The sequence below is a fragment of the Ceratosolen solmsi genome, unplaced genomic scaffold, assembly GCF_000503995.2.
Source record: "Ceratosolen solmsi marchali unplaced genomic scaffold, CerSol_1.0 scaffold58, whole genome shotgun sequence".
NCBI classification, from domain to species: Eukaryota; Metazoa; Arthropoda; class Insecta; order Hymenoptera; family Agaonidae; genus Ceratosolen; species Ceratosolen solmsi.
In genome coordinates, this window is record NW_011948447.1 from 1,377,685 (window position 1) to 1,396,180 (window position 18,496).

The 18,496-nt window shown below is 28.3% G+C and overlaps 1 protein-coding gene across 1 annotated transcript in view; it reads left to right on the top strand.

Annotated features, from left to right (window-relative positions):
• The window catches only part of LOC105366298 (PDZ and LIM domain protein Zasp), a 39,342-nt gene that overhangs the window by 18,618 nt on the left and 2,228 nt on the right, over positions 1–18,496 (top strand). The window contains exons 2-7 of the mRNA XM_011504703.1: positions 11,607–11,758; positions 12,688–12,859; positions 13,612–13,748; positions 13,854–13,954; positions 14,779–14,938; positions 18,273–18,458. Of these exons, the coding sequence (XP_011503005.1) occupies positions 11,607–11,758; positions 12,688–12,859; positions 13,612–13,748; positions 13,854–13,954; positions 14,779–14,938; positions 18,273–18,458 (908 nt within the window). The remainder of the gene's footprint in view (positions 1–11,606; positions 11,759–12,687; positions 12,860–13,611; positions 13,749–13,853; positions 13,955–14,778; positions 14,939–18,272; positions 18,459–18,496) is intronic.

The following is an 18,496-nucleotide window of genomic DNA, read 5'->3' on the forward strand; positions in this document are numbered from 1 at the left end:
AAAAACTAAAGAAAACTATAGAACTGGAAAATCTTTCATTATTGCACTACAAGATATTTTGTTCGGTATACCTCTTGGGAGGAATGACACACTACAGTGGTATTTAAATTTATAGTTTCGTACTAATTATATTTCTTTCTTATTGGGCAATCTTAAATGTTGATAATTTTGTTTCTATGTAAAGGCTATATTTACTTAAATTGGACATTGTATTTTTTCTACGTATTAAATTAATACTAATATTTCTTGCTGAAATATTGATCGAGTTATAAAAAAGAAATATTCTACTAAACCAAATCATTATAGCAAAAGTATTATATTTTCTATACATAATTACTATATTTCTCATATTTATTTTTTAATTTAAGTAAACAAAAATATATTCACATACATAAGTTACATGAAATTATATTCAATCAATTTTTATATTATTACTGTTGGTATTGACATATATACACATATGCTTAAACACGCGATTTAAATTTTCATTAAAATTTTTTCCATTTACCAACAGCGTCACTCTTTCTCTCCCTCGCCCCTTTCTTTCTCTCTAGCTTCTTTGAAACTTTGCAACTTTGTGAACTCCTCCCAATGCAAAAAACCAACTTTCTAAATATAGATTATGTTTAAAATAAGTTTATTATTGATATTAAGTTATTGATTAAAAAATTATAGTCAACTCATAAAAAGTCTTCGAGAGATATGTAGAAAAAAGTATGTTAATAAAAAAACAACCACGACATAATTCCGATTTTACAGTTACGCGGATATGCTTTTATTATAATTTCTTATATTCAGTAGATACTAGAATGTATATTTAATTTTCTATCATTTTAAATACGTATTTTATAAATTTTTCAAGATATTATTATATTATGTTATATTAAAAATTAATAATTAATTATAAAAGTATATTTCTACTTTATTATCATTACATTAATTATATTCATGTTTTTATTTATTAAGAAAAATTAAGTACATGTAATTAATTAATTTTTATTTTAAATCACAAACTAAGAGCATTTTGAATATTTTATATTATACATACATAACAATGCTAATTTTTGTTAAGTTTTAATTGAAAAAGAGATTCTGTTTAATTAATATTAACTTAAAAAATATTTATTAAAATATTGTATTTTTTTAAATTAATTTTGTTTAAACTAATTAATAAATCTAATCAACATTAAAATTATATCTTGGAAAAGTTACTAACAACCATTAAATACTTAATTATTAAATTAAAGGAATTTAAATATATAAAAATGAAAACTGTTTCATGTATCATATAAATTAACACTACTTTGATTCATGGTTATCACCTTAAACCAAAAAGGCTTACTTAGTATAATCTATAACGTGTTTTTTATAAATCTGATGATTATAACTACTTTTAGAAATCAAGCGAATCTATAAACGATGCCCATTGAAGAAAATAATTTATGTAGGCATAAAGTCATATTCGTTAATAAACTAATATTCGATAGTATTTTATTTCTAAAAACAAGCGAAAATTTCTTGAAATGATCCTTTACAATGAAAAATAAAGCATTTCTTTAAAAATTCTGGAATGTAAATGATAATAAGAAAGAATGTTAAATCAAGAGGATAATTAAGCTGGGTGAAATATTTTTACAACATGGATACGTGCGTAAGCGGTAGTACACAATTCGTATGCCATTTGGCTCAACCTAATTGCGGTTTATCACGTGTCAGGCACCGAAATTAGGTTCGACGTACAATTGAGATAAACAAAGGAAGGCTTACTCAACTCGTAGACCTGATTAATCATTATCCCGTTCTTAAATATCCTCCCCTCTCTCCCTGTCGATAACCCGTTTCATTATCTTATTGATGAGATACATAACTAATCGATAATTGCAATTTGATGTCACTTTTACATTTTCTAACAAATCTACGGTTTCCATCGCGGATGTTCCGTATCCTTACCAAAATAGCAGAACCTAATGAAGAATTCTTGGCGTAACTGTTAATAATAATGTTTTCGATAATAATGTTTTCAAATATTTAGAAATGAAGAAATATGCACAAATATACACAAATATACTCATAGCAATATAATCTGTAGTAATAGTAATTTGCATTTGATGATACCAACAAGTTAAAAAAAGTATATTAAATAATTTGAAACCAATATTAGTGTTGATTCTTAAATTGTCCATATGTCGAAGAAGAATAAGACGAAAGAAACATTTTTAAAATATTTGAAATTTATGTTGTACAATAGTCCAAATGTTTTCATATCATTATACAATACAATAACAAAGATTTTTATTCATTGTTAATGCAATATATAAAAAATATCTCTTAATATAATTCAATAAATATTAATTAAAAAAATTTTCGTGAATAAAGGATAATAAATATAGTAAATCTTATTATAAATAAATCAAACGGATTGCAATGAAAACGTTTATACTAAGATTAAAATTGATGCTGCAGATCATTAAGCTTTGAATAAATGTATGTTCATATAATATAAACTAGCTAAGTTTCAATGTATAAATATTGGTTCCATAATAAAACTTGCTTCAAATGATAAATATCAAAACAATTGGCTTTCTCTTAAATCCTCCTATGATTAAGATTTCTCATTTATTCTCCTGTTATGTATCACTAAAAATAACAGTATATTACACAACAATTAAGGAAGTTATGGTGGAATGGTATAAAAAAGCTCTAATCGTTAAAGATGGCATTCAGCATCTTCAGTTTTTTTGGTCAGCCTTTGGAAGATATGCCTTAGGAGAAACGTTGAGTAATATTTTGGTAATAAATAAATAATTATCGACATGGAGCCAAGGATCGGGCTCATGTACATTTTCGGCTCTAACAGAAAGTTCAGCTACTAAAAGCGATTGAGTAATTTATGAATTGGTGGGACAGGTGATCGTCTGTTCTTCTTTCGAAAAAACGAATCAGTGGATGCTATTTTTTTTCCAAGCGTAGACTCTTGATGTCTGAGACCTGAGACTTATTCAGACACTCTCGCGAAATGCAAGATGGATCGGTGGTACCTGATAAGTCGCGCGAATGCATCGGAATGTGTGCGAACGTGCCTCGTATTGCACCTTGGCACACATTCCCGCCTTCTTCCTTTTTACCAAACGGCTGATCTCTTCTCTCTCTCTCTCTCTCTCTCTCTCTCTCTCTCATTATAAGTACTCTCCTTTAGTCCTCACGGTTCTCCGTTGCATCACCTTTTGTTTCATTCGCTGTATACCTGTATGCGATTTTACGTACTCAAAATAGAAAAAAAGAGCCGAGAAAGAAACTGTTAGTATTACACGCCGTTCTTAACATCTTAAACAGTAAACATTCATAGTGTTTTAAATCTGTTTTATATCACTCTTTTTGCACTGTATTTAGAGTGAGTATATAGAAAAATTTTGAACTTGCTTAACCTTAAAAGGTGTCGTGCATTTTTCTCCCATGTACTGACTACATGCACAAATATAAACAAGTGCACGCATGGCTATGAATAATGTACACCATAATATATAATAAAATGACTAAATGCAGCTATATATAAATTAATTAAACATTTTATTTCGTATATATAATATGTAATTATGAATGACTGATAAGGATAATTAAATAAAATAATTCATAAATAAAATACATTGACATTCCTTATATTTAATGAAAATTAAAAAAAAAATTCATTCACAAAAAAGTTTTAATAAATCTTTTTTTTAATACTACTCCTATAAATTAAAAATAAATTCCTATAAATAATAAAAAATTATTTTTTAATATATATATATATATATACAAAGTAACATTAAAGAAATATATTTTTAAAAAACCTTTAATCGTCTATAGTATTTGTCTAGCTTATATTTTAAATTGTAAATTATAAATTTAGAATTATAAATTTAAAATTAAATTATGAAAGATATTTTATGGTGGTTATTGTTATACTTTTTAATTTTTAAGGTAATTTTCTTTTAATATTAGATATTTTTTTGAAGCTGAAAAAAATTATAAAAACTATGAATATCAATAATTATTCAACAACTGATTTTACGAAATTGAGTAATATAAAAAATTCGTCAGTTATTGCTTTATGATTTTTAAGTATCACAAATTGTAATTTTATTTTGAATACATAAATAAAACAATTTATATATTTTTATAATCTAACTTTAATAATACCGAGGAGTATTAAATTTTGGATTTATACATGTGAACAAATAAGAAAGAAAATGTAATATATTAAGGGAGACTACGTGATCATATAAGATAGGAAAAGGGGAGGTAAAAAGAGAGGATATCATAAGAGATGTAAAGCGGAATATACCGGTATTTTTAGAGCTGTCTTTCACGGTGCTCGCGATAGGTTTAACCCTGACTTGCGTGTCGTATCCTATGCCACTTCTATACATATATGTACATAGTAAATCATTTTATTACAAATTAGGAGAGATTTTACCTCTGCATCTAGAATATATTATTTTAATCAACGATCCAATTATTTTATTAATCATTTATTTTCTATTTTAATAATTTAACCTACTGTAACTTACATACTTAATTTAAAAATAAATAAGAGATGAAATAAAATAGAAACATGATAAAAGGTTAATATTTGATACATTTCAATAATTGATAGAAATATCAAGCATTTGGATAAACACTTTAACTTATTGATTATCGTTTTATGGTAAATTACTATAGAATCGAAAAATTATTCGTTAATTAAATGTAATATTATGTATATTCCAGTAAGTATATGTAGATATTTAATTTAATAACAATTATAAATCATATGTGGATACGAGATACTTGTTCATCGAAGGAAATCAGATCCGATAAGAGAAAGTATAGAATAGGGTAGGTGTAGGTTATAAATAATAAAGTATAGTCTAATTAGCCGTCTTAAACAATACTTACCATATTTATATTTTGAACTTGCTCATTAAAAAGCTATTCTAGTTGATGAACTTATCTTTTTCGATTCGAAAATTTATTTCGATATTTAGTTTTCGCAGATATACAACAGATAAATGGACTCATAGACTTTCTGTTGATCTCTTAAAAATCATCTAACTCATAAACTCACGCCATTCACAAAAAAATAATACAAAAGTGTATAATGTAGATTACAAACAAATAGACAAGTGTGAAAAAGCAAGATCACCTCCTCAGAGGTCTCTTTTAGTATCTTATTGCCCTTCACAAATCGAAGAATAGATTTGTGCGAGAAAACGAAAAATCAAATAAATAGATGAAGCACAATTTGGAATAAATTAATCGGAAATCAGTACATATTTATTTTTGCTAAAATTATCGCTGACGCTATAATCTACTTGTATGGTGCTGTTTATGTCGCCTCTATGGTAGCCTGGCCCGCGCGGATTTTTCAAAAATACCAAACAAACCGACGCCGCATACGATTCGTAACGCTCCTCTTGCATTATGTCAGTTCGATTTCTAGCTAACTCTCACTCACTCAAACAGATACAGAGTCATAAAGAGAAATTGTTTAAATAGACATCTTTTTAGTGATAACATTTAGTGATTAGATATCTGAAAATAAAAATGATATATTAATAGATATGAACGGATATGAACAGATATGAAATAATCTTATTGATATAACATAAATTTTGAATTTATTAGTAGTCAATTGTACATTTTAAACTTCCTCTATTGTATAATACAATTGAAACATTTGGGAAAATATAATATATTACAAAATACATTAATTTTAATGTCAACAATTCTAATATTCTGAGAAAAATATATATTAACATATCATAAAAAGACGTTCTAATTATATTATATATATAAAATGATTTCTAATTATATTAATATATTAATTTATTTATCAGTTATTTATCGGTATTATAAATGCATTGAAGGATATGTATTGAAGAAAATAATAAATCTATTATCAAAAATAAATATTTTATTTTTAAAAAACCAATAAATATTATACATGCGGATAGAAGAACAATATTTTTAATGATAAAATTGAAGTTCTTTAAATTCTTTACTCCTTATTATTTGGAAATTTAAAAAAAATGTCCAAATCATAAATTAGTTATAGTTTTTCATTACAAAAAAGGCAACAAAATAAATACTCACCAAATTATTTATTCATCATTTAGTAAAATTTGATAAATATAAAAAAAAATTTTAATGTATTATTAGTATATATTTGTTACTTTCATTGTATAATGCCCTGATGTATTTGATAAAGTGATATTAAAGCTATTAAAAAAAAATAGCAAGAGTGTGTTATTTATTGCATTAATATAAAAGCAATAAAACTTTCAATGATATCTAATAGTGTACATAGTTCATTATTTAAATTATTATAGAGAATTTAAAAAAAAAAGAAGTTTATTTTATTCTACATTCAGAAAATGACAATTTTTTGCTCAAATTTTCAGTTTTTTAATTGCATTTTTGATATAAATATATATTTATATTGTGAGTGTATATTTCCATCAATTATATTTTTATTCATATCAACAGTATATTTATTTAAATCAATGATATATTTATGGTGTATGTATGTATGTGTAAGCGCGCAGACGCGCGTATATGCACTGAAAAAAAATGTAATTAAGGAACATAAATTCTCTAAGTATAATATTTGTTCAATATTTCTAATAAAAAATATAATATAATATTTACTTACCTTATGTCTAATTTTATTATTTAAAAATAATTTAAATATAGATAAAAGTAGCTAATTTTCATTAAACATTAAGAAAAAAAAGAAAAAAAAGATTATAGATTAAATTGAATGCAATATGATTTTATGTATAAATTAATATGTAATATAGTTGAAATTGCTAAAATTGTAAGAATAAAAAATCTAATATTCGTATTTTGATAACTAGTTATCTAAGAAGATGAAATTTTTTTAATACTTATGAAAATTGGTATAAGTCGCTTAAAACTAAATTCATATTAATTTTCCATTAATTAAAAAATCTTAAAAATCTTAAATATTCTTAGTCTTTGGAAACTATTTATTACCATGAGTGAAATTCGATATTGACAATATGCAAAAAAAATCATTTATAATATAGTTAAGTTTCATATCACCTTACATGGACTTTTTGAAGGTTTTTCCAAATATTATATTATACTTTGAATTGTGCCCTGTATCATATAATTGGTTATTTGACTTTTTTTATTTATCAGCCATGTATAACCCATTTCCTGTACCCTTTTATGACTTCATATATTTTGCAATATTTCAATATTTTCATTTCTTGATCCTTGTCTGATAAGATAATAAAAACCAATAAAATTCTAATTAAATTATTATTAAAAACTACATCATTATGAATATTCTAAATAATCATAAAATGTTTTATTTAAATAGTGGATACTATAGAAAAAGCTTTTCTAGGAATATACACCTTTATATAATATAATGTGCTTAAAATATATAATAGATTGAGTACGATAGGTGACGTTGTTTTATATTGAATTTTTGGTAACGTTTAATCTTGTAAAGTTAATTTATCTCACGTGGTTCTTAATACGTAGAATAAGAATTGTAAGCTGCATCATAGAAAAATTTCTTGAGCTTAATTATTTTAACGCGAGTCACATTTACCGTATAGTCTAAAATATAAATTATGTTGATATCTGTTGAAGAGATGATACTTTATTCTATAAATATTTTATAGTACTACTTCATATCCATGTAATAGTACGGTACTTGATTTTTTAAATATATTTTAAAAATTATCACTGTATGATTATTTTCTGACGTTAATTCATAAACTGTTTTAATCAATCTATATATTTTAATAGCCACTTTAAAATTTAATGTACTGTATTCCGTTAATATTCATGTTAATCCATTATGTACCAAAATACAATTCTGCGTGACAATCTGAATAAAAAACTACTTAAATCTATAATAATTGCTGGCTTTCATTGTATATCATTAAACTTCCACATACAAGGTCTCAAAATTACATTATTAATCATAAAAACATAATATATTTCAAGTTTGTGCTATAACAAATTTTATATCCACTCAAAGAAATTGGTAATAGTTTTATTATTACTATTTTATTTTTTTATTTTTTATTCAAATAATTTAAAACGCATCTTAAATAATAAAAAAGTTTAAATACCTAATTAATATTAATACAAACAAAATGATCTACATATTTAATAGTCCTAAACATTGTATAGCAATATACAAACTAGAGAGACTAGAAATTTAATGCAATTAGAAATTTAATGAAAACTTCAAAACTTTTTCAAAATATATTTGATAAAAAATTTCTTAATATTTTATATATTTAGTACATACAAAGTAAAATAAATTTTCATGAGAATTAAATAACTCCATACATTTCATATCGATATACCAAACTTTAGAAATTTTAAAATTTGGAATGAAAGTTTATGCTAGGTTTATGTAATACATTTAATATTTATGATGCATAAAATAACCTTCAAAATACTTAATTCTTAATAAATTCATATAAATGGTCAAAAAATTACTTTTCTAATTATAACCAAGTTATTTTAACACCTGTCACGCAAGTAATAAACATCATTTCAAGTATTTTAATACAAATAGTATGAATATAAATCTTATATATTCGTTTTGAATAAATTTAAAAGTAAATGTAAAATTAATTTCTATTGAATAAATGACACGTATATGCACAGACAGATATACTGACGTAATGAACAACAAAAATCCAATCGCCGTTCAACTGCATATACACGCACATATTTGTAGTATAAAATCCCTACCCTTGTTTATAATTGAAACCCAGTCCATTAGGTATTTCAGATGTCCCGATTCGTTGTTGAGGGAAGAGGGACAAAAATGAGAAATCGAGTTTGAACGGTATTCTGTGCGTGCAGCTTCGCATATACATTTTATTCGACACTTTTTCCCCGCTTTCATCAACCCTGCATCAACTAGATTCTCTTTGATCTAAGCTTTATCACTTCATTTTTATTTCCTTTATTCATGTACTATGTTATTACTATAGGGTTAATATATTGTTTTTAACGTATATCGTAGGCTATTGATTTTTTCAATTCTAAAAGTGCGATATCAATACTAATTTGCCATTGCCGATTTAGAAGCTAACCATTCATTCATTATTTTTCATTCGTTCAATTTTTTTTTAAACCATATTAGTAACTTGTAATCTTGTATATTTTTAGAGACTTATATAGAATATTAAGAAACTTTTGATTGTTATGAAACTCTATTAGTAGCATAATTTACATAATGTACCATGTCATTAAATAATTTTAATGTATAAATAACATAAATTATATTTGTATACTACATTGTAGCAATAATTTCGAAAAAATTTTGTATACACATTATATATATGCTTATTAAAAGATATGTATATTAATGAGAAAAATTATTTATAAAAAGCTTAAAAATAGGAAATTAGAATAGGAAGTTAAAATAAAATTCAAAACTCGAATAAAAAATTATTTAAAAACAAAGAATCATTAGAAAATTGATATAATTTCTTTAATGTAGAATACTTTACTGACTTGCGCTAGAATTATATTAAATTCCTCGTATTCTATGTAATGCGAAATAAAATAAAATAAATCTCTAGAATTGGAAATATAATGTCTAAACAAATTTTTTAATCCAAAAAAGAGGTATAAAAACTAGAACCAAAAATTGGAAATGCAATATAATTAACTAAAATTAGAATAATATTGAAAAAGAAATGTGTAATATGAAAGACACATAAATAAACATTCATTGTGAAGCATAAAAAAAATAAAATATAATATAGTTTTTAAAGAAAGTGCCGTTTAGATACAAATAAGCTGCTACTTCAAATAATATTCACAAATATATAATTAATATCATCACGTTTGACAATAGTATCAATTTCATGCTTATGATTATAAATTTTCCGACTAACTGCACAGAAATTACTGATAACAAATCTACGATATTATCGAAAATTTCACGTCAAAGTTGAGAAATATTTAGACCAGAAATAAAAACGATTTGATGCTTTGAAAATAAATAAAATCAACAGACTGAACTGTTATAACAAGTTTGAAACAAACCGCCTCTTCCTTCCCACTACCGAGCCCCTATCGCTACCTTAGTCTCGCCTGAAACCGTGGACCAGCCCACACTCGTCGATCATAGTAAAACAAATGGAAAAGCTGGTAAACGGAGCTCACGGAACAACATGAGGAAAGGTAAAAGAGAGTGACTCGGCATTAGCTGGCGACGGCCTAACATCCAGCCCCCGTAAAAATAGACGTGGCGTCTGTCTTTCGCACGCGTGGAGACGCTGTTCTCTCGTTAGGCTGTCGCCGATTGCCGATTCGATCGATCCCTAAAATATCCCGCTGTGTAAAAAGCGCCCCCGCTGCCGGCGGGGAAGCTCCAAATTGTTGGGCTGCTTGGTTCTCGTGTTACTTTATGGCACGGCACTACGGCTTCAACAAGCACGACTATTTGGGAAAGTGGAAGTCGATCGTTTTCTTTGGTACGCCATTTAATGGTTTTTAACGACAAGAGCCTTCCTTTTTACTTTCTCTGATCCTGTGCCTTTCATTGAATTTCTTGTCCATTGCCCGACCATGTTCCGCCAGATATTTGCGATTTTGGCTTTCTGGCGCATTGTTCGTCTTCTCTGTGCACCTGCTAGTTTTTTAAGTGCACGTTGAAAGTAAGAGACTCGCCCTATATATCGTTGTTCAAATTTTATAAAATATTTTATAATTTTATAAAATATTACCATGCATTGTTTCATTTTATTTAAAAACTACGGTTAGTTCGTGGATAATTTTTTATTGAAATCTAATCACGATTAATCAATTATTCGCAAATTGTTGGTATTTAAAATTAAATTACTTATATTGAGCACTTTGCTTAACAAAGTAATTGAAAAAATAAGTAATTGCATTTTATACATAACTAAGAGCTTATTGTACATGGACTTAAAATTTCTACTTGCATTGTATGCTTCTAATAGGAATGGACGTATGTATTTGAAACTATTTCTCCGCTTTCTCCGTTTCATTAGCTTATTACATCCAGAAAAGCAAAATAATTACTCAACATCAAGATATTCAATCTTTTTAATTACAGCTCACATATTTATGGGAGTAAATACGTATTACCAAATTTTAACAATAAATATAATTAAAAGAATATTTTATTTACTAAAGTACTGAGCTTAATAAGGTGATTATTGCCAAAATTTATGACTAAATTAAGATTAATTTATTAGCAACTTATGAAAAAAACAATAATAATAATAATAAAGAAGTAAAACATGCTTGGAAAGTAAAATTTTAAATAAGGAAATTCAAGGAACTTCGGATATCTCATTTCAACTCAACACAAACAAAAATTTATCTGAGCATATTTGTATTTTAAAGAAAATATCGATTGATATAAGAACGCATACACACGAAATTTCTGTTTAATTCGTAGTTCTAACGTAGATTTTATTCATCTTAAATTTGTCTATGAATAACAATTACTTAGATTATGATGATATTAAGAACATGATTAAGGTTCTCTTAATTATTGAATTGGATCAATATTTCAGCGTCGTTTCTTATTATTTTTATTTTAGGTGAATAACGGATCTCCAGCCGCGGCAGCGGGTTTGCGGGCGGGCGACGCTGTCATAAGAGTCAACAGCATCGATATGTTTAATCTCAGGCACAAGGATGCGCAGGACGTAATTGTCAGGGCCGGCAACACCTTCGAAGTGACCGTGCACAGGTACTTTTTTTTCTTTTAAAGAAGCTTTTTTTGCCGATTGTGGTGCTCTCAGTTAATACAAGATTGCCGCGGTAGAAGCAGTTAAACTTTATGTCCTTATCCTCCTTTTTCACTTTTATTTCATTTGTTTTAATACTTATGAATCATATTACATTGACTTCAACTATTAATTATGAGGTATTAATATAGAAGATACTTTTTGAAAAATCATAACAATTTATATTTAATAAAACTAAATCGATTTGAATTCTTTTACTATTACCGTTTATTAATTTTTCGATCAATATCTGGAATTCATCTCGCGATAAATACTTTATCGAATTCAAAAGAGATAATTTAGACACATGATATATGACGTATTTTATAAGTATTAATATTAATTCTGATCTCGTGAATTCTTAAAATATTTATCAAAAAAAAAATAATTGGAGATTAATAGTATTTGTAAAATTAAATACGTCAAGAATCTCGACCAAGATAAACGTATATTAGTGTAACGGTATGCAATTGATATTAAACCCGGCATAATAATACCGACACTATGCAATAATACACACCACAATCATTTAATTGCAAGCATTGTTTTGTTTTAGTTTATGTAACATAATATCTTTAAATTAAATATCTTCTTATATATATTAACATATCTTGTTTAGCAAGCAATAAGAATATTCTTATATTGAATTATATAAGATCCATCGATTGAAAATTCTATATTTATAATACCAATAAACTTTGAAAGTTTGACTGTAATTAACTGACGATTTAGCAAAAGAGCTGAACCAGATAAAAATATTCAAAATCGTCATGGAACCGTACAAACTAAAGATTAAAAATGATTGCAAAAAGGGGAGACGTAAAGGTAGGCGCAATTCTTGTTCTCTTTACCACTGACACTCTTTTCTGTCTATTTCCGGCTAATGTCTTAGGGGTGTGAACACGTGGAGGCCGAGTGTCTCACCAGTAACAGCGTCGATCCCAGCGCCACAACCCCAGCTCCCAGCCAGCAATATACCCCCAGTGACGAAGACCTCGTTAGCGGCCAAGAAGCAGGATATCCACCTCATCGGCAGCGGGCACAACTTTAGTCCCAAGCCGTTCGTAAGTATTGTGCGGACGTGCCGTGCAGTGACGCTTCCCGGTCACGCAAAAATAGACTCGTCGCGTACGCTCATTAAACCCATTTGCGATTCGCAGTGAGTGCCATCAACGCTTATAGCGTCGCCTGCCCTGATTAGTCTCTTACTCTCCAGTGTTTTGCTTGCCATTACTCGCACTCGAGACACGCGAGTGTAAAAGTACGCTGGAGATAACCGAGTATTGCAAAAACATTACACTTTGACTAACGCTTTTTTCACTTGCTATAAGTTTATTATGCCGGGATATTAGCAACATTTCTCCTAGATGACAGTTGCATAACTTATCCGTATGAATGGGCTTGCTGATTATGTGATGTAAAGTGCTCTTAACTTCTTACTTATTGCTTTACTTTTCGATACTTATCTACTTGTTACACTGCAGGTAATACGATATCAAATCAATATTAATATTATAATTGACTTTTAAGTTTATATTACGGTTTCTATTCTTCTCTTGGTTAAAATTGATATATTTTGCTCGTCTTTACGAAATTTTACCGGACAAAGTAGTAAAATATCGATTATGAATTCAAAAGCAATAATTAAATGTCACTCACGAAAGAAGAAAATGTGAGGTAACCTCAATTACGTAGAATAGTATTGACAAATACATAGGTGTACTTATGCTTATGTATATATATTTCAAAAGTCAATACATTATTAATTGTTACTTTTTAATTTATTAATACTGCATACATTTTTTTAATGTCATAGCTTAATGGAACAAGTGATGGTACAATAAAGTCAATAGTTAACAAGCAGTACAACAGCCCCGTTGGAATTTATAGCGAAGAGACAATCGCTGAAACATTATCAGCTCAAGCTGAAGTATTGGCTGGAGGTGTATTAGGGTAAGCAAATGAAACTTTGGATATTCGAGTAAGAATACTTTAATTATATGGAATGTCGATACGTCGCTTCTTGTGCAAGTTTTCATTTATGACGTAAACATTTAGAGTGAACTTCAAGAAGAACGAAAAGAATTACAACGCTCAGAACAGTGAAGTATTTAAGATGGTTCAGGAAGCTGATAAGGAACCAAGAACACCCGAGCCTGGTTAGTTTCTCACACATTTATTATTTTCGATATATTACCTATTTCTCTTTTCTATTTATGCAAGTTAATGTTTAAATACGTATTATACCGATAAATTTATGTAAAGTGAACTTACGAAATCAATACAGGTAGGGGTACAACAATGTTTTAATTTGGTCAAATTTATCCTTAATTTTTTTTATTTTTAATGAATATTGAATAATGAAAATTATTATATAAATTTAAAAAATTTCAATGCTACATCTAGTAATAAATTGAAAAAGATCAATATATTTTAATTACATATTTTCACTTACTTAATATGTTTAATAAACAAAATCTTTTTTTTATAATATCACAATTTTTAAATATAGATTAAAACATATCGTATCTACACAATCAAATGTAATGAATGAAATTCTTGCTCAATTAAAAATAATAGAAAGTAAGATATTTTGATTCAAAATTTCTTTCTAACATTACTTACATTTTTTATCTATTTTTTTTTAACAAATATCGAAAAAATTAAGTTGATAAGTCGATCTTAACGACGGTATATTCTTTGTCCCCTCGGTTGATGTAACTGTTATTAAATTGTGCTCTCTTTTATAACTGTTGATCGAGCAAGCATTTAAGCATGTGTAGATAGATACCTTTTTTCGCTTGAAACAACTTTTATGAAGAAGTCGAGGTTAACCTAACGCTGTAATCCCCCCGACTAAGTTTCATTAAAATACATTTCATAAGAGCGTAGAAAGTGAGACAGTGCATGTATGCGTGTGTGTGTACAAAAGCAAGATAAGGAATTAAAAGCTAATGGGGAAAAACAAATGTGGATCAAACAGCAGAGCCGTTGCCCCACAGCGGAGTCGTGACACCGACGTCGCCGACCCTGACTGGTCTGCGTTCAGTCCAAGCGCCGGAGACACGGCCTCAGTCCGGCACACCCCAGCCGAGCCTCTTACCCGGACAGAACATCTGTGCTGATTGCGAGAGGCTTATTATGTAAGTTTCGCCATTTGCAGGTCTGCGTAGCGGAACAATGTCCAGACTCTCGACTAACGGCTCGAACTCCTTCTTGGTTATCAAAAAATCCCGTACAAGCAGAAACCGCATACCTCCCCGGGGCTGGAGTTGTTCACTTTCTCTAATTTTGCATTTCTATTGAGTCCCTTGATTCTCGTTGTTATAAAACAAGTAAGAGAGTGGCGACGAAGTTCGCTCTCGCGAGTACCTTCCTAAGCTCCCAGGAACTCCTCGGTCGTAACGGAAAAAGCTTTCAAAACTAGCGAGTTTCAGCCCCGGGCGATCACGGCCTCGATCTTCTTGGCAAGTAAAAGACCCTCGTGTATATTTGTGCTACGTATAAAGATGGTTCTCCTGTTGTTTGTTTCTCCACGGCACAGTCCCGACGCGGATACAGCACTATTTGTCGGTGAGCCATGCGATCAGCAGAAGGTCGTGCGGCCCAAGGTCACCCTTACCCCCGTGGACCGCCAACGACACCCGTAACCCCGGCACTCCGACCCCGCGGCTCCAGCAACGAACAACCATAATCGACAATCTTGTCATCTGCAACACCTGCGACAGTCTGATCGTGTAATTTTTAGTAGCTTTGGCCCAGCAGCTCATGATGCATCTCCATTTGCAATTATATCCTCTAATAGTGGTTATTGATCCTTCGACTTATGTTCGCAAGATCATCTACTACAGGAGGGAATCCATTTGCAAACCTCGGTCTCAGCTTTAACTCCCTCAAATCGGGAGCAGATCTAATTGTGTACGATGCTTTCTTCGTGTAGTTTGTGTATTTACTAGCTGTTGCTATCGCTCATTATTTTGATGGTCCACCTCTGTACGCTATCACAATTCCCTAATGATATGAATCATATCTCTTTCTTCCTCTATGTGGTCTCAATTACTGCAAAGTTAACTACTATTTAATGTCGGATAAGAGACAACATGAGAATTTGTTTAGAATTTCATACTAGTAATGTCAATGTAATATAAAACTGAACTTTACTTCAAAATCGTACAGAATGTTAAGACTTTATAATTTATTACAATTTTAAACACAAACTTAATTATAAAAATATATTTATATTATCAATTTAATAATAATTAAATTAATACTTTTAAATAATTACTATGCAAGCCTTTAATATATAGATCAAATGTTTTATTATTTTGTATCATAATAATCATTTTTTATCTCATAACTCTTTATTTATTGTTAAGTTCATTTTTCATTTCATAAAATACCTTCACTTTCATAACATTTCATATGTAGCTTTCTCCATAAATATATGAATAAAATAAAATATTAACTGCTTTATAAAAACTTTTTATTTTAATAGGCACTTTGGCAAATAATATAATTCTTTTTTATTGTGCTAAAATAAAAATTTTCCTGCTTTATTTTAATGAAGCAAAATTAAAAAATGATAAATCTACATTTTAAATAAAGGTATTTTTCTGAATCAACTATTTATTTGATAGTAAGTATATAATAGACTAGAAAAGATGTAATGTACAAACATAAATTTCTTATCGCGATATGAAATTTTACGGCTTTTTTCAAAATTCAAAATATAACAGCATTGATTGTAGAAAAATTCTAAAAAATATTGGGCCAAAATGTTTGTTTTAGATTGATAGCAATTTTGCAAATAAACATATATTGTCATCTTAAGCTTAAAGTCATATTCAATCGCCAATATTTAATATTTCATATTTACATATCCGAGAGAACATTTTAAAAAACTCTAAAAGATGCAAGTGGATAAATCACTTTAAGAAAATTAATTAGGTTAAAAAATTTAATTGCCTTAGATTAAATCTAAGATATGCTATTTAAATAAAGACGCACGGTGAAAAGTAAGCTATGAGAGTCCAAGAATACACATTCAAATAATAGTAGTCACTCTGAATTGAAATGGAACCTTCTAACTGCCAATAGTTTTAAGCCTGTTGTGTATAATGATAGGAAAACCGAGAGGTGTCAAGGACGCGTATATCCTTCTATGTAATGTACATTACACATTGTACATTAATCATTTGCTAGCAATTGCTATAGTCGTATTTTCCATCCAGCATTTAGCGAGCTGTTCTAAATGAAGTGTTCCTCCACACACACCCAATGTTATTCCCGAACATATACGTTGTAACGAAGAGTTGCATCTGTTGAGCCACGACATTATCATTATTATCTAATGCTTGTCTTATTGTGGATAGTCAGTGTCTTTTTTTATTGGTCTTTTTTATTGTTATATACGTATTCTTCTTTTTTCTCATAATTTTTATTCATGCTCCAAAAGCTCTTAAAAGTGCGCCTATTAAATATAGCTTTTGCTCTTATTATACAAACTTTCGTATCTGTGATAGCGTCATCTTCGACTGTTTTTTGCCGCTAATTGTTTCTCAATATCACGTCATATAGCTTTAGATGGAAGTAAATAGGCTGCATTGTATTTTAATTTTAGTTCATTGGCCCATTCAAATACATCAACGGTTAAAGTAAAATGATTTTTCATAAGGAGTTTTTTCTTTTTCATAATTTAGTAAAATTTTCTCTCTGTGCTGTCTTATACAAAAACATGTTTCTTGATGGACAAAACGTTGTTCGCTACCAAGTGTGATTTCGAATCGACTTCCTTTTAATAAACTTAAAAAAATTCAAGAAAATATTTTCAAGAAAGTAATCATATTTAGCGAATGCAAGAAAGATTAAAATAAATTCATTAGTACTTCGTCAAAAAGGATATCTTTCTACAAAATCAAAATAAGTCGATGCTAGATCATTTACCTCTATATCTTACTAACATATTTTATTTTGGCTTCGATTTACGTTTTAACGAAATTAAACAAATGTGTGTTTAATGACAACTATTCGAAAAATCTTATTGTATAATAGAATTTTAATTTGAAAATAAAATCTGTAAAATAACAAATTTAATCGATATAGAAGAAAACTTTGATATGAAAAATTATTTATCTGATTGATTATTATAGAGTAGACCATTTTCATAATTATTACTTATTCGATTTTACTGAAATTTAATCTAAACTTAAGAGATAAATCATTAACAATGAATTTTATACTTCGATACAAAAAATTTTTAATTCTTATTACTTGTAACATTATACCTTAATATACCTTCATAATATCGAATAGTTTTATTTCTCAATGTTTATCATTATTACTGTTCAACAAAAAAAATGTAATTATTTTTTTTAAGTCATAAAGCTACACTTGATTGATTTCATTAATTAATAATATTCTGAAGCTTGTGCATCAATCAAATACTCAATAAGCCTCTACTCCGCATTGATAATTTAGTGGTGTATTCGTGAGAATAAAGGAGAAGAATCTTCACGTCGAATGCTTCAAATGTTCAACCTGTGGAACTTCCCTCAAGAACGTCGGTTATTACAACATCAACAATAAATTGTACTGTGACATCCATGCTAAATTGGTCGCCAGACAAAACGCACCAGCTGGACTCATACCAGTAACTGTTGGACCGTACGTTTAACATATCTTAATTTATCTTTTGAACTACA